Source organism: Euprymna scolopes, chromosome 11 (genome assembly GCF_053919585.1).
Source record: "Euprymna scolopes isolate OS-2025 chromosome 11, ASM5391958v1, whole genome shotgun sequence".
Lineage (NCBI taxonomy): Eukaryota > Metazoa > Mollusca > Cephalopoda > Sepiida > Sepiolidae > Euprymna > Euprymna scolopes.
In genome coordinates, this window is record NC_136492.1 from 90562542 (window position 1) to 90588065 (window position 25524).

The 25524-nt window shown below is 32.5% G+C and overlaps 1 protein-coding gene across 18 annotated transcripts in view; it reads right to left on the bottom strand.

The window, feature by feature from the left end:
• LOC145287959 (disks large homolog 1-like) overlaps positions 1–25524 on the bottom strand; it is a 909452-nt gene that overhangs the window by 598748 nt on the left and 285180 nt on the right. For 8 of the 18 annotated variants that reach the window (XM_080135913.1, XM_080135917.1, XM_080135911.1 and 5 more), the window contains exon 4: positions 12692–12775. The exons of the other annotated variants lie outside the window; for them this stretch is intronic. In XM_080135913.1, coding sequence (XP_079992039.1) covers positions 12692–12775 — 84 coding nt within the window. The remainder of the gene's footprint in view (positions 1–12691; positions 12776–25524) is intronic. 18 annotated transcript variants of the gene reach the window in all.

The following is a 25524-nucleotide window of genomic DNA, read 5'->3' on the forward strand; positions in this document are numbered from 1 at the left end:
AGGCAGACATGCAAACATACATACATTTATATATTGGTAACTAAAAATTTTCAACCCAAACCGATTAAAAAGCTTGCCCTATCTCTGAATACCCTTTATGTAAAATTTCAAATGTTTAGACCAGAAATTGTCTGAGTAATTTAGTAGAGACCGCAGAGGTCAAATCTTTCTTTAACTTTGACCCCTATTAACATTTGTTTGAGGCTCAAATCAAGTTATTAAGTAGATCTATGTCCAAGAAACCTATATCTAAAATTTCAAGTGTTTAGACCCAAAATTGTCGGAGTTTAGCAAAGTTCTCAATGGTCAAATCGTTGAAGTTTGACCCCTTAACAGCCAAATTTCTGGCCGAAAACTGATCACATAGATTTTCCCAAATCTCAGTACCCTGTATATCAAATTTCGAGTCTGCAGACTTTAAATTGACAGAGTTATTGCATAGGGAAATGTACACACACAGACAGATACACAAACAGATACACAAACATGTTCACTTTTATATATATATATATATATATATATTATACTCCAAAGAGATACAACTGGAAAATTTTGAAACTTCTCTTACATCCTCCACGTGACCAATGCTCTTGGTGAAGTTATTTTTTTTATATCACAACATAAAATTAGCACGTGTATATGTTCACACATTTGTATGCACACATTTCATTCCAAAACTAATTATCTTTTCATTATTAAGAGCGTAATGGTGGACAGTGTGAGCTATAATTAGTTTTAGTTTCATGAAATAGGTAAAAGAAGTGGAAGCACTTCATAAAAATGCAGACATCTTTGATTCTTGTGAACTTTGAATCTTGTATCAGATGTTAATAAATATCTTACAAATTTCAGTTTCTTTTAAGCATTTTAAAGAATTTTTAAAAGGCCATAATATAGACACAGCCTCCAATTTAGGCATTCAATTAAATCATTTTTTAGGGAGGCATAAAAGGACCTCCAGTTTAAAAATTTAAATAGTTAAGATTTCTATTTAATTTAATCCATAGTCATTAGATACAAATTAAACAAGATCCTCTGAATATAAATTTTCCATTAAGACCACTTAAGCTTAAGCCTTACATTTTAGAAATTTTCTAAATAAAAAAATCATATAATGGATTTGTATCAAAATTAGAATAAGGATTTTAAATATACAGCTTAGTATCATATTGATTATAATCTTCATATGAAGACAAATGCGGTGCAAAAATGTTATGTTTGCAGAATTAATTTTATCTGTCCTTCGACGAGTATTGGTCTAGTTGGCACAGATATTTGTGCAGGATCAAATTTGAAATAAATTAATTATGAATTTTGGAATACAACTGCTAGACATAGATAATGTCGGATATACTTAGTTTTATGCAAATGTGACAAATTGAAGCCAATAAAAAAAATTTTTTTAATTCAGATACCCCTAATTTTTATGACATTTTAACCATAGGTTTTAGATATGAATCATATTCCCATTGGGCACAATCTGTTTTACATAAAAATATGCAATTAAAAAAAGTATTATGAAGGCAACTGATAGGATCCCATAAACTGATTCTATTGAACTCAGTGATTCATTGTATATGAGAAAAGTAATTAAAACTTTAGAGCAAATTATATAAATGTATAATTTTTTTGGAGGGGAGAGCATGAAATTAAATTAGCTTATTGTTTAAAAGCGCTTTAAGACTAGCAGATTTACTCAGTGTGGTCGTAAACCATAAAAAAAAAAAAAAAAAAAAAAAAAAAACACATGATGAATAGTATAAAATTTCTCACCCCTCCCCGAGAACAAAACTATTTTTTGTTTAAAGTGAGTGAAAAATAAAAACCAGGATGCTTCCAGAAACTAAATTCTCGCACCCACATTCTTTGTAGAGAAATGGCAATAGTTAAGTGATAAATTAAATCCGGATTTAGTGTCTTTCAATTTGAAAAAATTTAAATTTCCTGGGCTGTGTTAATTAATACATGATAACATTAAAAACCGTCTTTCATTCTTGATTAGCCTGGGTGCCCCCCCCCCCCTGCTCGGGAGTTTGGAGGTGTGTGTTGAGCAAAAATAAAAATAAATAAAAAAAGTGGTAGTAGGCAGACAGGCTCAAACTCGTACCACGAAGGAGGAAAAAAATTGTGAAAAAAAAAAAAAAAAAATGTGACGTCTTTGCTGTTGCGTCCATCGCCAAACCGGGAGTGTCAAAAGTTTTAATTAATCGAAAAAGAGGAATGACTTTCGAAAATATTGGTGAAAAAAATGACCCCTCTTTGTAGAAAAGTGCCCAATTGAGGGTGAAGAAAATGTTTTTAGCCAATTTTTCAATATTTGTCGTCTGAAGGGTCGAACTTCAAAATGATACTAATCTCATGAAAAGCTTGCCTCTGTCGAAAGTTTTAGGCAGACATACAAACATACATTTAAACAGACAGGTGAGATTTATATTATAGATAACAATAAATGATATAAATGGCCATTTGACCCTCAAATAATGAATCTTATTTTTAAATTTACATTGATTAAAAGCAAACTTTGTAGAGGGTTGTTGCTTTTTTGTGATGTCTTAGCCGGACATACAAACATAAAAACACAGACAATTGCCCATTACATAATAGACTAGCAGGGAAACTCTGCGTTGCCCAAGGACAATAGAAACAAAGTAGTTAAAAAGTGTGGGTAACATCTTTATATAAAATGTCTATCTCTCTAGCAATCAGAGTCTGTCTCTCTATCTTTCTTCCGTTTTTTTTTTCTATATCTCTCTTACCCACCTCTTTTTAACCTCCATCCAGCCCACACTTTTAATGCTTGAAAATAATAAAATAAGTCAGTCACCTTTCCTGTATATAAAACATAACATTAGACAAGGGTTGAAAAACCTACCATCTGAAGAAATATGATCCAGTTGACTTCCAAAGAATGGATGATTCGTTTTGATTTTAGATATTCATTCAGGGCAATGCCTATCAAAAAAAAATACCAACTTCGTGGGGTTTTGTTGTGTAGCTTTTGACTTTTACAAAGACACAAACAATCGCCCTTTATATAATAGATGATTCAATACAATAAAACATATATCGTTTTGCTAATAATGTTGGCAATTTCCGTTCAAATGACTCCAATTTATCACAGCATTTGTTTCAAAGTAGGTGAAATGTTTAACAATTTAATCTTTGATGGGTTTTCCTTTACAGATAGAAATGCCATTTATTGGAAAAGAATGTGTTGAGACTGATCAGAGACAAAGAAATAAAACTGCAGCAGGTCTTTTTCTAAAAGGTCACCAATGCCAATTCAGATTTACATATGTCACAAAAAATTCAAAAGAAGAAAGCTATCTGTGCTGCGTAAAAGCTACCGAATAATTACTAACATCGAAAGAGACAACCGTATCTCGTGATTCATATATATTTTAATGGAAATCGCCCCAGACAAAGCATAAAGCCATCCAATATAAGGAGATAAAAAACAGCACTAAGCCAGTTTAGTTTTAATTATGTTGACTAGCAAGGTTTTTCTTTTTTGTGATATATACTAGCTGATATTAAACCTTTTGAAACACTTTGTAGTTTAAGAAAATGCTAACAAAAAGTTAAAACGTGATCATCGATAACTTACGAGACTTTTTTATATACAGGCATTTAAAATTGTTGTAGAGTCATGAATATTCAGTATGTTATTGCTATACATACTATGAAACGACCAACCAATTTTTATGATTTCAGGTTCAATTAAATAGCTACAGCAGGAATCGGAATACACCCTAACTAAGCCTGATTGTCACAGCTGGTGAATTTCAGAAATGCAATCTGGATGTGAAGACACTTTAGAAGAACAATATGCAATTAAATTGTTTTCAACTTGGAAAAAAAATGCCACAGAAACGTATGTAATGCTTCAGACTGCTTTTGCATCATCTTGTATGAATCGAGCCTCAGTTTTTAAGTGACATAAGAGATTCAAGAAAGGCAGGGAGTCTTCGAGGGATGATGAGGTGTGGGAGGAGTAAGGAAGTCAGAACACCAGAGTTGATTGGCCAAATAAAGAATTTCATCGATAAGAATCGTCCTGTATCTACAGAGACAATAAGTGCACAGTTTGATGTCAGTATGAGAACTCTGCAAACAATTATTCGTGGGGAACTGAAGATGTGGAAGATTTGTGCGAAGTTTGTACCAAGAGTGCTCAGAGAAGATCAGAAAGAAAGACGTCATGATAAGAGGGAAATGGTTGAGCTGATCAATTCAGATCCTGCAGTTTTTGATGCTCTGGTGACTTGCACTGAAAGCAGGATCTACTGCTATGACTCAGAAATCAAGAGACAGAGTTCCCAGTGGAAGCATACTGGCTCTTACAGACTCAAGAAGACCAGACAGAGCAAATTCACCCAAAAAATTATGATAATCCTTTTTTTTTTCCTGACAGCACGGGCATGATCTACATGCACTGGGTTCCCATCGAACAGAAAGCTAACAAGGAATATGTGTTGAGGTTGTAAGGGAGTTCAGAAGAGTCGGAAGAGGTCAGCACTCTTCAAATCGGGTCAGTGGCATCAGGACAATGCAATAGTTCACAACTTCATCCTGATCTATTTGACCAAGATGAGCATCAAGACAGTGCCTCACCCTCCCTATAGTCCAGACCTTGCTCCCTGTGACTTTTGGTTATTCTCTAAGCTCAAGGAAAACCTTAGAGGCTGTCGTTATAAAACAATTGAAGAGAAGAAAGATGTGACAGGAGTTATTGACACAATCACACAAGAGGACTTATTTGGGACCTTCCAGAAGTTGTTGGAATGGTACAAGTGAATTGCAGCCGGAGGAGATTATTTCGAAGAGGACTAGAGTTTCATGTGTGTACTATCAATAAAAGTGGCTATACAAAAAAGTCTGGAGACTTTCTGAAGGCACCTTGTATATATAAATCATATTCTAAATTTTTTTTTTAATGGACTATCATAAAAAATTAATATTACAGCCCACAATTGTGCCAAACAGGATATTATAACAGCTGCAACATGAAGATTCATAGTTAAATTGCTAAACGTTCATATTCATTTAAAATTATGATGTACTATTTTTATTTAGTAAATATTAAAAAAAAAAAAAAAAAAAAATTAGATTATGCTGGCAAATATGACACAGTAAAAATAGTTCCTAATAGGATGCAACTTGTTCAAACTAGTTTTTAGATTTTTTTTTTTTTTTCCAAACTTTGATTTCAAAGATTTTCTATTTATTTTTTTAATCTCCCAATACTTTATCAAAACTGTTTTAACAATCTAGACTTATTTAGCAAACCTAGGAAAGCAGAGATATACACTTAGTTTTCCATTAGCATTGGTACAAGTGAAAAAAAAGTACAGTTGGAATCTTTAATTTTGACCGAATTGAATCTTCTTTATTTGTGCAGAGTAAAGTTAGAAACTAATTAACCAATCATGAATCATGGAATACAGCTGCCAGGCATAAAGCTGGGTAATATGGGCTATATTTAGTTTTATGCAAATGTGGGCAAATTGAAACCCATTAAAAAATGTAGATACCTCCAATTTTGATCAAAGCTTAGCCATAGCTTTTGAGGTATGAATTAATAAATATTCCAAATGTCAGTTTCTTTGGAATCATAATATTAGCAATTCAAATATTTTGAATCTTCAATTTCAACTGGATTGAATATATGGCCAACAATTCCTTATTTATATGAGGATGTCTTAAGTTTGATATTTTTAATTTATGAATTCTAAAATATTAAAATTCGATTTCAAAATGTTTTACTGATTTTCTTTTTCAATACAAACCAAACAAAAGAAAAACGTCTTTAAATTTGTTAGAATCAACTGTTGAAAAAAGTCATCTCCCTTTGTGAGCATAACTAAAAAAGGAGCCAAAAGATAAGTTTTTTTTTTTTTTTATAACTGCAGCATAAGCACAAAGCAATCGCAGTCATGCAAACAGAATGTTTTAGAAAGCGAAACGAAAGAAAAATCTGCTCCTCATAGTTTTTAGATAGCCTAAATGCATAAAATCGCAATGCAACAATTGCATGGAATAAGCAAATAAAGAAAATGTAGGAAAGAGTAGAAATGAGAGTGCGGACAGATGCTGATAATGAGAATCGAATACAGACACACACTTGTGGCAATATATAAACACAGTATAAATAGGCGTGGCAGCTATCTTTCAAATATTGAATTACATGCACGTATAGTTTCGTATGTTATTGATATCACATTTAGTAAGTGTAAATAAAATGTTAGATAAGCATAAGCAAGATTGGCTAACCAACTTAACGAAACTGTTTTTATACATGACTACACTACAGACGCAGGCCTTAAATGATAGGTTATTTTGTTATTTTGTTTTGTTGTTTATAAGTAACCTTATTTGAATCACATTTTTCCTAATTTAAAAGAAAATAGTGACACAAGTGCATTTAAACCCGCTGGAAGTATGTTTCTCATTTTTGAAAAAGATATACCAGCAAAAAGGGAAGACAACCCAAAAATCAGTGCTTGTTTTCTAACCAAATTTTTTGTTCTGGTAATTTAAAACAAGTTCAATCAAGGAAGTATCACAGCAGAAAACGTTAAAGGAATTTGATTGAAATTGTTAGAAATTTAATATTTAAAAACAACTTATATTTAAAATTTACAAATAAAATGTACCATTTTATATACCAAAATAATTACTTTCAAAATTAATATTTTTTAAAGTACACAAATAATAACATTCAGTTTAGAATATTTTGGAATGGATTTTTTTTTTTTTACAACTTTTTCTTTTTGACAAACACAAATTGTTTTACTTAAATTAAATAAATCTTAATTTTAACAGTCCATTTAGAATATTTTGATATGTATGAATTTATTTGGGGTTATTTTCCCTTTCTACTAGTATAACTCTTCCAAAAATGAAACCAAAACAAAATACTTCCAGAGAGTCAAAGTGTATTTGTTCCCAAATAGTTTTCGTAAATTTATATTACAGAAAAGGGAGTTCTGTTTGAAACCATCTTTTATTTTAATCTTATAAACTTATTTTAAAATAAGAGATTGATGTAGTTTGCTTGAAACATTGCGATTAATATATGGAAAATGAAAATGATAAAAACAAAATTATTTAAATATTCATCATTGTTTTGTCTTTATCTGAAGTCTCTCTCAAGATAAATGATTAGAAGAAATAAGAACAAATACAATATTTGGAAATATTTGGTAAATTTTCGACATGAAAAGATTTTTTTTTCCCAAATAAAAACCATTAGAATAAAAAAAAAAAAATGTGGTGCAATTATAACTTTAAAAGAATACTTCTCTTTTTTCAAATGAGCCAAATATTTCCAAATATTGTACTTTTATGTAACTTTTTCAAATCACTCATCCTGAGAATTTCTTGAAATGAAGACAAAATCTTAATGAGTATATAATTTTAGTTTTCCTTTCTTCGTCACGTTAGAATATTATTTCCATGATTTTTATTACACACACACACAAATTATGAAAACCCTAATTCAAAAACATATGTTCATTTTTTACCTTAGTTTAATTCTGCATTTATCTATATTAATTAGTGTTAGGACGATTAATCAGAATTTTGAATCTATATTGCAAAAATTTGTGCCTATTTTCCAATGCCAAAAACGGTTCCTTTATCTTCTTCATTTGATTTTGTTTAAAACAAAATCTTCCACTGCTTGTACTAACAATAAAATAAATGTTTACTGATTTTAAATTACTAGCAAAGCTAAAATCTATACATCACCCATACTGAAGTACTGATAAGACTAGTATTAATTTCATTGAAACGTTAATTAATCTGTGTGGGGTTTTTCTTATGTCTATATAATTGAACTTATAGCTCTACACATCTTTTGGGCACTTTGGAAAATTTTTTTTTTTTTTTTCAATTCAATACATTTAAACATTGAATATATATATATATTATCGATAGGGAGAGGGGTAGATAGATTGAAGACAATTGCAATGCAGGAATATTGGATAGAAGTGATACTGGAAGCAAGACTAAACTACAATAAAAAGGAAAATAAATTTGTTTTTATTTTATTATAAATCTTAATTGGCTTCAGTGTTACTTGATAGTGGGATGTATTTAATATAGTGGACCCCACCATCAAGTCCCACTGAAGGCAGGCAAGATGTATAATAATGAAAATAATAAACCAAAGAAAAAAACAAACTTATTTTCACTTTTGTTTTCTCTTGCTCCCAACCAATTTCACTTCTATCAGATGCATTCACGTATTGTAAATGATATATATATATATATATATATATATATATATATATATATATATGATGACTAAAAGTTATATTTCAATGCAATTTGATTTTAATTTGACCTTTGATTCACACTAATACTAAATAATATTCAACAAAAAACTTAGAAAAAAAAATAGCCTTTACTTTGTATTCTTTGGATCATTCTCATCTTGGTTATTTTCACAAACGTTTCAGCCAATATAATCTCCGGCCTTTTTCATGGCTATCTTTACAATCTTGGGTATTTTTATTTCAAACAGGACTGAAGCTGAACTCGTGAAGATAGTTTGTTCTCATTCCATCAGCCATAACCAGATAGAAGTTGTAATAAAAAAAAGAAAAATACTCTTTACTTAGTTATAACGTAGTGACCCTTTAAGACTTAGAACTAATATCCCAAGCCTTTATCCATTCCATCAAAGGTCTGTGTGAATTATTAAACGCTAAACTAAGTGGTTGACTATAGTCGAGGGCGACCCGAAGGTTCCCCCTTCATTAACTGCTATACAGAGGTGTAGAGGGAGGGCTCCACTCCATTCCCAGGAAAGCCCTTGATCTTCCCATTTAGTGTTTAGCAAGGAGGCATCAAATATCACTTTTGCAGTCTTTCATATGACTCGACAGAGGATCGAACCCTGGTCTCCTGACCCATTAGCAAAAACTTTTACCATTATGCTAAATGAGCCAGTGAACAATTCAAGTATGAAATCTGCAAACTTTAAAACTAATCTCGTTTTAAGTGTGTAATATTAATACTTATTGATATATTTCTTTTTTGTTTGCCTTTTAATAATGTTTTCAATTACTATTTATATAATCTATCACCATTGAAGAGTTCCATTCAAAAATTCCGTATTGGTTTCCCGAATTCAACACAGATTCAAGAGTTCAAAAAACATGTACTTGAACGTTTAAGATTACATATGCTGAAAAAGTTGCGAAACCAAGATGAGAATAATAGGTTTTGGAATTTTTAAGATAAAGATTAATAAATTCATTTAATTTGGACTACCGTTCTCATCTCGGATGTTATCCTCACATTTCAGCCAATGTAACTTCCAACCTTCTTCAAGTGCAGTTCATTCAACTCCGGAATTTGTATGTTGAACTCAGGAATTAAGGACACATGGTGCAATAAGTACTGAGTAGCAATTAATTCTAAGCAACAGTCTTCTAAGGTTCAATCCTCAACATAGATGATACCAAGATACAAACTAAAGATTTATACATGGCCATGGTTGAGGGAACGAGAGGAAGCCACCCCCATAGATTAAAATAAAGGGCTCTGAAATTTCATAAAGATTTCAATTCTGACAAGAGGCACTAGAGGAAGGTCGGCGGTTACATCAACCAAAATGTTTGAGGACATTCAAGATGAGAATAATAGTCAAAATAATCCTAATTATCAATCCTCATCTCAAAAAAAACTGAAGCATAACTTTAACTGTGTTGTCAAGTGACATGAATCTGAAGTGATAAGATTAATTTGAATTTGATATACATAAAAAAAATTTTAAAAAAATAAAAATAAATAAAAAAGAAATAAAAAAGAAAGAAATCTACTTACGTGAAATCTATTAGCCCTAAAATAGGTCTCAATTGTTATGGTTAACCAAGGCTACTAATGATTTGTTCCTATCACATTGCTCTCATTGTACAAAAGGCCTATTCCCTGAATGAATAACACTAGTTTTAAGAGGACAGTGCAGTATCTGTTCTCGTGCTACACTTCATATTTTCCGTCCTCGGTCAGTGAAGGGAAAATCCTTCTACACTAACAAAAAAATTATTTTAACCCAAAGTGCTCTTTTTTTTTTATTTATTTATGAGTTGGATTTTCCCCCTACATTAAAAACCTACCTTGTAGGTAACTCTGCCCTCGTAGAGAGGTAAGTAAATAGGAACACTTAGGTTTTTGATCTTGAAAAAGTGAAGGAACAACCTATTTCAATTTTTATATAATATATATATATATATATATATATATAATTGAAAAAATGATCATAGCAGCTAACTTGCTGGGAGCTACAATGATAATACATCCAACCCTGCCTTTTAACAAGACAAGCATCCCTTAGAACAGAAAAAGATGACTAGACAGCTGCAATGATCAGTTGCAAAGCTTCTCTTCTAGAACTGTCCGCCTTTGGAACAGCTGATTACAATGTGACAGCCTTCAAGTCCAATGTAAATAAGTTCTTATTGAGCCATCCCCCTAAATAATCCAAATTCTATCCAATCCACACTCAACGATTACTACACTACAAATTTACATCTATTAACGCTTATCCTCAAATGGCCTTTGGTGATTTTTTTTTTTTTTTAACAAAGAAAAGTAGCACTTTTGCGTTATTTTAATCCCAACTTAGACACAAATCAGCAAGATCATGATGCTATTCCTGGAATTATTTTTGGCCCACATTTTTGTAATGTTTTCTCCTTTGGTAAAATATAGCCATCAAACATGTTGGCAACTGTATTTCCAAAGAACTTTTTGCACTGGCCTAGCATTGATGGGAAATATTAAATATATTTGTACCATGTATATGTCTAACTTAATTTTAGAAGTCAAACAAATCAAAGGTCGAGGAGTTAAAAGCGAAAAATACAGGTTGACATAGGATTGTCAGAGTTGACTACATTCCTAGAGTCAATGTTCAAGTGCAATTCAATAAATGACATATCTTGTTGATCATATGCCGATTGTTAATGGCGTCTATTGAAATATAGTGCTACTTTATTGCAGGCACTTTCAAGCACTCCCATACAATATATACATCAACATTCTGGGAGCATTTTGGTGCATCTAGCCTTAGTTTATATATATATATATATATATATATATATATATATACAACATTTACGCATGTTTTATTTTTATTTTTTCAGCCCATAGGAAATGTGATAGAGATGAAATCATCATGTATTGCAGAAAAAGTTTAGCATCCAAATAAAAATTATTTAAAAAAATGCTGAGTAATTGACTTCACATAAGATGTTACCATTGCAGTAATAAAATTTATAATTTAATGAACCTGTAGTACAATAAATAAGAATCACTTCTAAGAGACAGTCTTTCGGAGATAAAGGTTCAATCCTCTGTACGGGCAATAGTGATAGCAAGATTACAATTAAACATTACTTGTACACAATCATCGCTGATGGAATGAGAACAAGTTAACTCTGGATGAAATAAAAGATCTTTCATAATTCTGTATAGATTCCAGAGTTTGAAAAGACACTTAAAGATAAATCAGTTTAAATGTTGTGAGAATAATGTCCAAAATGAGAGCAGTAGTCTGAACAATCCAAATTATAGTTTTGCATATTTGCTTTTAATCTCTCTTCTGAATCTTTGGAGGATGCTAAAAGTGATGCTGACAGCAAAATATGAACATAAACAGCCCAATTAAAACTATTTAAAAGATTCTTTCACACACAGATTCATGATTATTTATTGCCGATTGTTTTAAGGCATATCAACCCTTTTGGGGTAATTTAATGCCAACTCCATTTATTTTCATAAAACTTTATGAATATTTATAATATTCATACATATATGATGCTTCATAAGATGTGAACATTAATTTATTTTTGTATGTTTGAATTTATCAATACTTTCAAATTTTTAATAGATTCTATGATAGTTTGTAGATAAATTGCTTGAGGATTGATTTGTTTTGCATGCATATACTTTAGAAATGATCTATAATCAATAAATTCTATTTTTGTCCAAGCAGGTTCATATATTTTTTCTTGGACGTTTTTTTTTTCTTTTTTATTCATAAAATGATATTTTCGGGACAATTTTAAGAAAAAAAATGAACTGTAACCTTATTATTGTACTATAATGCTGCATTTAACTAAAATAGTCTTGAAAGAATCGTAACTTGATTCTAGTATGATTTTTTTTTTGTATGAAGCTATTATAAAACATGTAAATTCTATTTAATCTGTAAAGGAGTTTGCTTTGCTTCATAGATTTTATATTTTTTGAGCTCATTTTTTTTTAAAAATGGACATTATAAGTTCCACTCTAATGTCATCAAACATCTTTATGGTGTTCATGTTGTAATATCTTTATTTGCATGGGGGACAAAATTAGCGCATACAGTGTCTTACAGTGTATAGGACATAACAAATCATGCAATACAGTGGCGCCCTCTGCTCAAGCATGAATAAATATGTAACTTTTTGTTTACACAATTAGACACTACACATATCAGGTCAAATTAATAATCTTAATTTTTCCTGATGTAAGTGCAAAAGGTAAATAAAACATTGAAAGAAATTAAAATTTCCCCATATGTTCCAAAAGATTGTTTTGACGTTTTTTTTTTTTTTTTTTTTTTTTTTTTTAATGTTTCACTATTTTTGAGATGAGGATTGATAAATTGGAGTATTCGGACTACTATTCTCACCTTGGGTGTTATTCTCACAACGTTTCGGCCGATGTAACCTCCAACCTTCTTCAGATGCGCCTTGTCGGACTCGGGGACAGTAGTCTGAATAATCCAAACAATAGAAAAGATTGCATTTACTCCACAAATGAGTTTCTGCCAAATAGAATTCAAAATGTTTTATTTCTCACGGAACTTTCATAAGTACGGAATTAGTTTGTAAAATGATAGAAATTCATTTTTAATATTTCCCTATTTTCATACAGAGAAAAAGAAAATCATGGCGTCCTTTTAATAAAATGTGATCCCCCTCTCCTATTTAGTTATGTTTACCATTCATTAAACTCTATAAAGTTTAAGAATAAAATATATTTCCCAAATAAGATTCATTAGTTTTCTACTTATATAAAATCAGGTATATGTTTATATGTAAAAGATTCACTTCTAGCCAATTACTAGAATTTTGTTAACACAGTTATGTGGGATACATTTAGCTTGATTTAATTTAATTCAGAGAGGGATACGAAAAGATGGTAGGGAAGCCCGTTGTCAAAATTCAGATATCTCAGATTTTTGTGAAATTTTAACAATAAGTATTAAATTTCAATTACTACACATTCAATTTTTTTATTGTTTCTTAGGAGTATTGTAAAGGATTTTAGGAGGCATAATATGGATACATACTCCCAGTTTCAAAATTCAAATATTACAACTTTGCATTAAATTTCATCCATAGTCATTAAGATACCAATTAAGCAAGATTTCCTGAATTTCAATTTCTTAAGAACCATTAGGGTTAAGCGTCAAATTTTTAGACATTTTTTTTTTTTTAAGAATCGAAATAATGTAATCGATTTTGATTAAAATTGGAATAAAGATTCTAGACATAAGGTTTAATAACATTACATCTTGATTTTAACCTTCATAAGAGGACATCAGAATCATAAATAGATTTTAGACAAAATTGGAGTAAGCATTCTAGACATAAGGTTTAGTAGCATTGCAAGTCGATTTTAATCTTTGTAATGGAACAAAAGTGGTGCAAAACTGTTCAGTTCAAGAAATTAATTTTATCCATTTTGGAACGAATGTTCTTTAGCTTTCTACATTTGTATGACATGATTCAAATTGGTAGAAGCTGATTTTTTTTCTTTTTTATCGTTCACATCAACCATGATAATCTTAAACCTGAATCTTAACATTCCAGAGTTTTGTTGAAAAAAGACAAAACCGAAAATAAATTAAACATAAATAAATCATCAAAACGAGAGCTTTACCAGTTTTGTTCAGATCAACAAATGTGTTCAGAAAAAAAATGATCTGAACTAAATTGGTAATGTTCATTTTTTGATGATTTATTCCAGTGTTTAATTTGTTTTTGTTTTGAGGTTTTTTTTTTTTTGTCTTTTTTCATACATCTTGTCTCCACAACATTTTGCAATATATTGTCAGGGTTCATACAGATTTTCAATGTCCAATTTCAATGACTTTTGCAAGGCCTTCTCCACACAAAATTCAAGTTTTAAAAACAAAATTTGATACATTAATAATGATAAAAAAAAAACTAGTAATATTTTAATATTTAATATATTTTTATAGTATTTATTTTGATTTTGAATTTCACTTCGGCTACATTCGTAAAGTATACGAATAGTAGAAAAGGGATATAACTTCTGTATGAACAACACCGGAAATAATATGATGCAATCTCAGAAGAATGCATTTATTTTGATTTCATTTTTAATATTAAAAAAATATTAAAATTAATATTGTAAAAATATTTTAACAGTATTTCAATTTCATTTTGAATATGCTAACACAAATGTTTACGGAATATAGAGAATACTATTTTGAAGCCCCTTTTCAAAACACTTCTCATATTGCCAAGGCCTTTTTCAAGGTTATAATAGAAATAGGGCCTTTTCAAGACAAAGCTAAAAATTCAAGGCCTTTTCAAGCCTGTGCGAACCCTGATTGTGTAGTTTATCCTCATTCCAGAGTTACATATCAATATTAGTTATCAAACAGAACATAGAATTGGGTAATAAGATAATATCACATTTATAAACAGTAAAACTACTTCCCAAATCAAAAATAGTAAAAAAAAAAAAAAAAAAATTATGAAACGAATTTCATGTAACAAACAATTGATCACGAAGCAATAGAGAGTATTATTAGTGCTGTGTACAGATGTGCAGTGATTAAGTGTAAATATGTTCAGTCAAACAAAGAAAGAGTATTGATGCTTTTTTTTTTTTTTTTTTTTTTTTTAATATATACTTTTGCTATGGAGGAGCAACCATTTTGAACAACATGAAGCCGGCTGTTAAAGATTCTTATCAAAGCACCAAGAAATCAAGCAACAGACCACGGCGCCGCCGCGTCAGGTTCAACGCTACTCTACGAACATCTCTAGCGCCGTAGACGCCAACAAAAGAGAGAAATTTGCTATCACTATGAACTCTCTCGCGTAAGAGAATTAAGACAATATTCAAACATTTCTGATTTTCTTTTTAGATGAAGATTGATTAGTTGTATTATTTAAATTCTTTGAACTACTATTCTCATCTTGAATGTTATTTTCACAACGTTTAGGTGGATGTAACCTCCAAGCTTTTTCAGGTTTATCTTGTTAAACTCTGGAATCTTGCTATCAAACTGTAATTCGCGTGGAATTTTAAATGGAATCCTTTATTAAATCCACAGGGGCAGCATGCTGTCGTTCTGTCAGCCATAACAGAGTAGAAGTCTCAAGTAATTAGCAATTGTATTTTTGCATGTCGTCTGCACTGAGGATTGAACCTTCAACCTCCAGAAGAGTGTAACTTACAACTGAATTTTACCAAGTACGTTATGTCATGGGTCCTTGTGGGTCATAAATGACAATGAGAATATTCTATCCACTGTGGATTAAATAGAAGATTCTGTGAAGATTCCTTGAGTCCAAGAGGAAGATTCCTGGATTTCGACAAGATACACCTGACGAAAGTCAGATTACATCGACTAAAACGTTGTGAAAATAACAATGAAGATAAGACTAGTAGTCTGAAGTATCCAAATAATACAATCATTCAAGCATTTTTCAAAAATCCGATAACCAAGAAAGTATTCAACACGATATCATTACAGCTACTTTAGAAGGTACTGTATGATTACAAAAACAATAAGAAAAAAAAAAAAGCAGCTATGATCACTTTCAAATGAATCAATTCTGAAATCAAGGTGTTATCGTCAAAAAAGTCCATTTATTTTGGTTAGCTGGAAAATGACAGGTACAAGTAGTTCGGAGATTCTAGAGAAACCAGTATTGCGGAGCTTTCTTATCAACAAGTATAAAGAGTACATTGTAGTAAATATGCACAGCTTTGATCAAGAAGAGAAAGCATAACAATGAAAGTCCTTAACAAAGCTTAGGAGAGAGAGAAGGGAAGAAAAAAAAGAAGTCCCTAAGGGAGGTAATTTTTTTTTTCTTTTTCACCATTCTCACCAGACCTCATACTTTTAAATTACATACATTTTTTTTTTTTAATCTTTAAAATCGCTAAAATTTTATGAATATCGAGACATTCAAAATAGGGAAGAACTATTTTCTTTTAGTCAAAACTCCACGACTATCAATACTTGATAAGAAAATGAATCGCTTCCATGTTGCAAATTCGAAATACTTCATAAAAATAAAACATTTCACATGGAACCTATTTTTTTTTTTTTAAACCTTTTATAATAGCTTCCTAAAAAATTATTAGATATATAATGTAATATATATAAGATATATAATATATATAATATATATATATGCTATAATGATAGTCGATTTAAGGAATACAATCAGCAATAATATATATATATATATAACTACTTCATTTACTGACATAAAATTAATATACAAAAGTATAAATTTATGCGTAAACTTTAAGTATTTACTTCAAAAGTGCTCAATATGTAGGTAGAGCTAGTTCGTAATTTATAAAATATATATGGCGATTAAGCTACACTGAATATTCCGCGTTTTATCCACTCTAGGATTCTTTAGGCTTATGCGTATAACGTGCATAAGCCTGAAGAATCCTAGAGTGGATGAAATGCGGAATATTCAGTGTAGCTTAATCGCCATATATATTTTATAAATTACTATATATATATATATATATATATATTGGCAGCAAAGCATTATTCAAGCACGTCTGATTGAACACAGTGCTATACTTTTTTTTCTCCAATTTTTCTGGATATCTTTTTCATTCGCTGAGTAGTCTTATTTCAGCTGGTATGTTGTATAAAATGGCGCCCAAAAGTTGTTCTTCAGCCATATTTTTCTCAAGCGCTTTCCATCGGCGCATCCAATTATCATCAGGAGCGATTGTTGTTATCGTTTCTTTGAAACTTGGTGTATTAATAGTTTTTTTTTTTTTTTTTTTTTTTTATTGATTGTAAAAAGGTGAGTGCAGGAAGGTTAGGGTCAAAAAGAAAAAACGATAACAACAATCGCTCTTGATTATAATCAGATGCACCAATAGAAAGCGCTGGAGAAGAATATGGCTGAACAACAACTTTTGGGCGCCATTTTATACAACATGCCAGCTGAAATAAAAAAAAGACCGCTTGGCGAATGGAAAAGATATCCAGAAAAAAATCAGGAAAAAGAATAACTCTGTCATGTTCAATCAGACGTGCTTGAATATATATATATATATATATATATATATATAATTAAATAATAGTTATTCACTTTTACCGAGAGAAACTAGTGTTTCATGCTTATGCAATAATCAGTGTAGAGTAACAATTCCAGCTGGTCATAAGATTCGAACTCAGCCACAAAGCCACCTTTTGTTCCATTTGCTGAGCCTCTACCTCAGGGCCACCAAACAATTGTCACTGGAATGAATTATATATATAATGCAACATTCAGATTTCTGGTTAATAATAACTACCAGGACTGTTCACTATGTATGCCCATCAATTTCGCATTTATAAACACTTTATTTCCCCCAATTCTTGCGTGAACTGCCAGAGGTAAGATATTAGCGTACAAAGTCAAAAGTGACTGTGTTTGGGTTCGAATCTCAACCAGCGGTTATTATCACTTCTTACCTGATGATTGTAGAAGCATCAAACACTTGTGTCTGTTGGTATAAAAATAAGTGTTCATATTTATTTGAAAAATATATTACACTAGATTTACAGCATAATCACAGTGACACACTGGTTCTTGTTAGATCACTGAATTTAAGCAATGGTCAGTACGAGATAGGTACATAGACAGTTCCCTGCAAAAACTGGGGAAAAAAGATCTTTTCATTATCTCCCCTGATGGAGAAATACGAGCGTCTGAGAACCGCTTGTGAATTTGATTCAATAATGAAACTTCCTTATTCGAAAGAAGTCGGTTCATCCCATTTAGGCTAAGTACTGCTCTGGTATTGTAGTACACTGGTTGGTCCACTAAAAAGTAGCCCAACCTGTTAGCCAACATGATGCAACGTCCCAGAAGTGCTTAAATATAAAAATGTAAAGCAGGAGGCATCTTCGGCATGTAGGTAAGTAAATCCATCATGCATGTAACAACCTACTTCCACTACCTCATACTTCTATTCTTTCAGTCGAATAAAAATCAGGCTAGTTTTAAACTATCTGAAAGTTGCAAAGACCAAACAAGTGCATTTGTCTTTCTTTTTTTTTTATAAACATATTTATTAAAATTCTAATTCCGACAGTGTTATGTGTACGACTAACGCTTAGGTCAAAATAATTAAAAACACTTTACAAATTACTTGATATTCAGAATTTAAAATTTAATGGTTGCAAAGACCAAACAAGTGCATTAAAAAACCGCGCTTGTTTGGTATTTTCAACCGGTAAATTTTTAATTTTAAATATCAAGTACTGCTTAAAAAGTGAGTTTCTTATTTTAAACTTTTTTTTTTAAACTAAAGTCTTCAGTTCTTGCATTTATGTGAAAGAATAATTAAGGCACTGATAAAACTTATAGAATAAATGAAGGTTTCAATTAATGTTTCAGTTTTTTGTTTTGTTTTTTTGGAGAAGATATAAAAAAAAAAAAACTAGCAGAATCCATTAAACTGAAATATTAATTGGAAAGTTGGCATCAACGTCAGTTGTTATTGAAAGTGGTATGAGAGCACTTGAGGGTTTAAGATTGAAAGTGATGTGCGTGTGTCCGTGCGTATGTGTCTATTGGGAGATAAACATGTGGCGATATATTTTTTGATACTCACTATTTATAACCCTATATCAAACTGTATATAAAACATTAATGTGCAGGTTGCATGGTTAGCACCCATTTTTAATCGAGAAAAATGGTTATATTTTTGAAAACTATTTCTCAAGTTTAATTTGAAAATTTACAAAACCCGAATATTATATAATTTATTATATGATGAAAATGAAGACCAAGTCTTTTTCTATGAATAAGTTGTTTTAAAAACGAAAGCGTTGCCTCTATATTACAAAACGAAAAAAATATTGAATTTCAAGTAAAACAAACAGTACCTTCGTCGTTGTCATGCCACAAATAGTAGCATATCCAAAAATTACGGAAAAGAATACGGCAGAAAAATAATTATTCACAAAAAAAAAAAAAAGAAAAAAGGCATTTGTAAAATCTAGCCATTTGGTTAAAAAAATCTACTGATTTGAATTGGAGTTACCTGGGGAGGTAATTAAGTTTATAATTTCTCAAATTCAATCAATTATTTTTTATATAAAAAAAAAAAAAAAAAATTAAAACAGTTAACAAATTTTTTTTTTTAAATTCACAAATAGTATGTTATGTTTATTTTTGTTTTCTGAATAAATTGTCTGCTACACATGGTGTAGCAAACGAGTTATTTCCCCTTTTGCTTACATCACGTGACCCAATATGCCGCCCCAGCATGTAACCTTATCGGAACTATTATAACCTTTATCAGAACTGTTTTACATGAATAATTATTTTTCTGCCTTATCGTTTGTTTTCCATATTTTTTGGATATGTTACTATTTGCAATCTGACAATTACATAGGTACCATTTGTTTTTCAATCATTTTTCGTTGTCATAATATAGAAACACCACAAAAGTCTCAGAATAAAAAAAAATAGTTTTAATCATCTGATAAAAAGTTGTATAACATTTTGCGGTTTTCTAAATTTTCAAATTAAACTCGAGAAATAATGTTTTTAAAGATGTGGCCAATATTTTTTCCGACTGAAAGCATTTATAGTTTTACATAATCAACATGTGACAATTAAGTTATCCAAGTTATTATATGAGTTAATCTTTGAGTCTTACAAAACAGTTTTAACTAAAAAAAAAATTTAAAGAAAAGTGCTATAAATCAAAGAATAAAAAAGAATGAATGCATGTCAATATTTTTGAGACAAGATTTATATGTGTATTATGTGTGGTACTTTATGTAATTGTGTTGTGTGAAAACTATGTTGAAAGAATAGTTCAGATGTTTGTATGAGAAAATATTTGAATGGTAAACAAAAGTTTGATATGCCTGTGGAAATTTTAAAAAAAAGCCAGAATAGGAAGCCAAAAAGCAACATGAAACCAAGAACTATAAAAGATGATGTTAAGCTAAGTGTTTTGTGCAAATAATCAGAGCTTGTCTGCTGAGGTGAGGGAGCCTGAGAGCAAAAAATGTCTCCGGCAGCATTCCTTGGTGGAAGCCAGAAATGTGAAGATAACCAATACAAGTGAGGTGCTGGTCTGGCTAACGGTGAGATGAATAAAACGAAAGAAATGAAAGGTCAAAATCCAATACAGAATATCAACAGAGCACTGCACCAACAAAAAACTGCTAATAAACCATTTTCATGGCTAAAAAGTGTTGTGTTGAATAGTAACAATAACAATTATCGTAGAGTGAAGGGATAGAGAGACAGTAGACAGACAGGACAGAGTTTGGAGAGACGGGAGAGGGAGAGGGGGGGGGAGAAAAGAGAGAGACGGGAGGGGGGGGAGAAAAGAGAGAGACGGGAGAGGGAGGGGGGGAGAAAAGAGAGAGACGGGAGAGGGAGAGGGGGGAGAAAAGAGAGAGACGGGAGAAAAGAGAGAGACGGGAGAGGGAGAGGGTGAGTGGGGGGAGAAAAGAGAGAGACGGGAGAGGGAGAGAGTGGGTGGGGAGAAAAGAGAGAGGCGGGAGGGGGAGAAAAGAGAGAGGCGGGAGGGGGAGAAAAGAGAGAGGCGGGAGGGGGAGAAAAGAGAGAGGCGGGAGGGGGAGAAAAGAGAGAGGCGGAAGGGGGAGAAAAGAGAGAGGCGGGAGGGGGAGAAAAGAGAGAGGCGGAAGGGGGAGAAAAGAGAGAGGCGGAAGGGGGAGAAAAGAGAGAGGCGGAAGGGGGAGAAAAGAGAGAGGCGGAAGGGGGAGAAAAGAGAGAGGCGGAAGGGGGAGAAAAGAGAGAGGCGGAAGGGGGAGAAAAGAGAGAGGCGGAAGGGGGAGAAAAGAGAGAGGCGGAAGGGGGAGAAAAGAGAGAGGCGGAAGGGGGAGAAAAGAGAGAGGCGGAAGGGGGAGAAAAGAGAGAGGCGGAAGGGGGAGAAAAGAGAGAGGCGGAAGGGGGAGAAAAGAGAGAGGCGGAAGGGGGAGAAAAGAGAGAGGCGGAAGGGGGAGAAAAGAGAGAGGCGGAAGGGGGAGAAAAGAGAGAGGCGGAAGGGGGAGAAAAGAGAGAGGCGGAAGGGGGAGAAAAGAGAGAGGCGGAAGGGGGAGAAAAGAGAGAGGCGGAAGGGGGAGAAAAGAGAGAGGCGGAAGGGGGAGAAAAGAGAGAGGCGGAAGGGGGAGAAAAGAGAGAGGCGGAAGGGGGAGAAAAGAGAGAGGCGGAAGGGGGAGAAAAGAGAGAGGCGGAAGGGGGAGAAAAGAGAGAGGCGGAAGGGGGAGAAAAGAGAGAGGCGGAAGGGGGAGAAAAGAGAGAGGCGGAAGGGGGAGAAAAGAGAGAGGCGGAAGGGGGAGAAAAGAGAGAGGCAGAAGGGGGAGAAAAGAGAGAGGCAGAAGGGGGAGAAAAGAGAGAGGCAGAAGGGGGAGAAAAGAGAGAGGCAGAAGGGGGAGAAAAGAGAGAGGCGGGAGAGGGAGAGGGAGAGGAAAAAGATGACAGAAGCAGATGGTAGAGGGAGGAGGAAAAAAACAGGATAGAGAATGGGAGACCGGGTAGAGAAGAGAAGGAGTACAAAATTGGTAATATCATAAGGGAGACAGAAAAAGAGGATATGGATAAAAGACAGGGAGTGTAACAGAAGAGGTGTGGGGATGGAAGAGAGTGGGCTGAGGTGGAAGGAAAAAAGAGGAAGGATAAAAAGGGAGGAAATTGGAAAATAAAAAAAGGGGATTAGAAAGGGAAATTAGAGATCAGGGATTAGAGATTGGAAAATAAAGAACGGGATTAGATAGGGAGAAAGAGAGAGAGAAAAAGAAAATTAGAGGGGGAGAAAAAGAGAATTAGGTTTAAAATTTTTCATACCCCAGTCTCACAAAAAATAAATAAAATTACACATGTTCTATACATGCATTGAGAGAGGTTAAAATGAGATCTTGTGAGTGACGTCATGGCAAGAAGTGACAATGGTTGGTCTCTTTACCAGCCAGACACCATATAATACATAGGTCTAAAAAGAGCACTTGTGGGGAACAACACCTTACCTTGGAGAGGGTGGGAATAGAATAGGACGCTAGTTTTACTTCTGACAAACATAAAACGTTTTCCAAGTACTTGCCTCGGGTGGAAATGTAAGATTGAAATAGTCATTAAGAATTTCTCGGCAGACAAAGCGTGTGGTGTCAATGGAGAAGACATTTTCATGTAAAGATATCCACGATCATAGACGAGACAGCAAATGCAACACACATAGCGACACTCCGAGATTGCTGCATGCATACATCTAATGTAATAAAGAAATATTGGTGCTCTGATAACAGCATAGTACCAAACTGGAAGCTTTTTTTGCATGTCTTTAAAGCAGGTGGTTAAACGACAATTTCCAACTGTTTTTATTGTAATCCTTTGCATTATTGTTATATTTCGAACTGCGCTGGTTGGGTAGTAGAGGGCAGACAATGCAATGTTGCGTCATATGATCTGCATCTCTGCATTTACAAATGCTTGGCTCCGTTTTGTAGTCCCATTTGACCATTTCAACTTTCGATGGACCTGTTCCTGTTCTCAGGCAGTTCAGTGTTTTCCACTGGAGCCAGTATGCTTCTAAACAGTCTGAGGGCTTCAGAAGAAAAGATTGTCATGTCAGTATAAGGGAGGAGGAGGAGATTGAAAGATAAATTTGGAATGCTGAAATCTACACAATCGGAAAATGCTCTCAAATATATGGTCTAGCTTTTCTTTATTCGTGAACATTAATTATTAATTCATTTTTGAAAAGACAATTTTTCTTTTTAATTTCAACTTATTGAATATCAAAGAGTGGAAAAGTATGTTTTAGTTATTGTTTAAGTCTTTAACGATAGACTTGATTTAAATGTGGTTATATCATTATGATTAGGAGAAAGGTAAACTGTGAATTTGAGATCATTAAATCAAAATGACATTTAAATTTGACTAGACTAATTTTATCTTAAGATCTGCACATTGTAATAATACAGGATGCTGCAGAAATACCGACCACATTTTAAACTTTCAACTCTATGTTGCTAATGAATGTATGTAAATGCCAATTATATTTCCATTTAGATAAGAACTTGCCATTTTTTTTTTCAGGTACTCTCCTCATGCAACATAGTTTGGATTGGTGTACATCATGCTTTTACTATAGAAATGTTTTTGAAGACTAACTACAATACAGAAGGCTTTCCGAGTTCATTTCAAGTTAAGATGGCATGATGCTGTTTCAGACAGAAAATCAATACAGCTATGGGTTGCAAATTTCGAACCTACAGGTTCGGCACTTAAAAGAAAGCCACCTGAAATGTCTTGAAGGTCTTGAACACCAAACAGTAATGGAGTTGTGAAACTTTCTGTTGCTCAGTCTCCTACATGTTCAGCTAACAAACATGCTTTGGCCGTGGGTTTGTCTGATCGAACAGTCAGAAGAATTCTACACACTGATATGCAGTTCAATCCATACAAATTAATGATTGCTCAGAAACTGCACAAGCGTAACTGGGAAGATCAATTGGCAAAATGTAGGAAATATTTCCGCTTCACCCTATATAATCACCTTTAACTTAAGTCTAAGTTAAAAATAACTAAAAAAAAAAAATATAAATAAAAAATTGTTTTCCACTCTTGTTGATTTTAAATAAATGAAAATTAAGATCGTTTTCTTAATTATTAATTTTAATTAATTTCTAATGTACTCGAAGAAAAAGAAAGACTGTAGATTTGAAACAATTCTTTGATTTGCAGGTTTTAGCATTATAAATTCATCTTTTTAACTTGGTACCGTCTTCGGGACAAGGTCAAAGTGTAGTATCTGTTCTTCAGATGCTGCACTTCAATTTCTTGTTCTCTGTCAGTAGAGGAGAAATCCTTCACGACTGAGACAATTTTTATTTTTGTTCCTTTTCTCCACGTTAAAAAACGACCCTGGTGTCTAACTCTGTCCCGTGGGGAGGCATTGTAAATAGGAACTTGGTACCGTTTTGCTACCAGAGCTCTCAGATATCCAGGAGTTTCTTAGGAGAATGATATTAATACATGTACAGTGTCTGCTTTGCAAGGGACATTATAGCACATATAAACATATATATGGCCTCAGCCCAATCAATCTTATTCCATCAAATATACTAGGAAATGAAGTTAAAAATAGGAAATGCGAATATCACCCTTTTTGTTTTAGGACCATCCTTTTAGGCAACTCATTGTTTTCATGGCAGCTGCTCGAATGAGCTTCAATCTATGGTTCCCCACTCTGTAAAACATTCACACACACACACAAAGAAACTCTTCTTACTACAAACCATCTCAAAAGTCTTTTTCTCCTTACAAAAAAACTAAACGTAATTTCCATAAGCAAAGTTTCTCGACTGTTAAACACAATATTGTAGGGACTGCTTCCCAGCTGGCTATAACATGGTAGTTTTCAAGACCAATGCAAACAAATTCTTAAATAATCAAATTCTGTCTCAATCACCACCATCATTACCAATCATCATGGTGTTGTTACACCATGCACTGGACACTTATTTAACTTTTATCCTCAACTGGCGTTTGGGCCTTGATCAGTAGTGAGACCTTAGTAAAAAAAGAACAAAGAAAAGGAAGAATTCTCTTTTCCTTATCCAACAGAGAGGATAATGATAATAATATAGTTGGGTAGGAGAGGGTTCAAGAGTTAAAAGTGCTATCATCAGATCATACTTAAAAAAAAAAGAAAAATTTGATATCATGAGAAAAGGTTAACAATAAAAGGAATTAGACATTTATAATTGTACAAAAAGGTAGTGATATTCCTATTCTGAACTTCAGATCTTGGCACATTTGTTGATAAGATCGGGCTGAGTCCATATGTATTACAACATCCGTTTACCATTGTCAGATATCACATGTAATATCTAGTGAAAGCAACTATCTCTACAGGGCTCTAAGGACAAAATTATTTTTAGTTAACCTTTGATAACTAAATATTTTCGTTTACTAGGTAAATAAAAAAGTTACTAGTTAAACACGTGATTTTTGAAATATGACATCTTCGTTCTGTGACAAGTACTTTGTAAAAGATTTTTCTGTATTTTTTTTAATACGTGTAATTCTAAGTATGCACTGAATCGTATGTTGACATTTGAAGATATAAACATTCAAATTTCTTCAGATGTTTTAAAGCAGTCTTCATTTTAAAAAAAAGTATATTGCTCTATTAAACTTATATTGTTTAAATAATTTAAATTTGCACGTTTTATTAAAAACA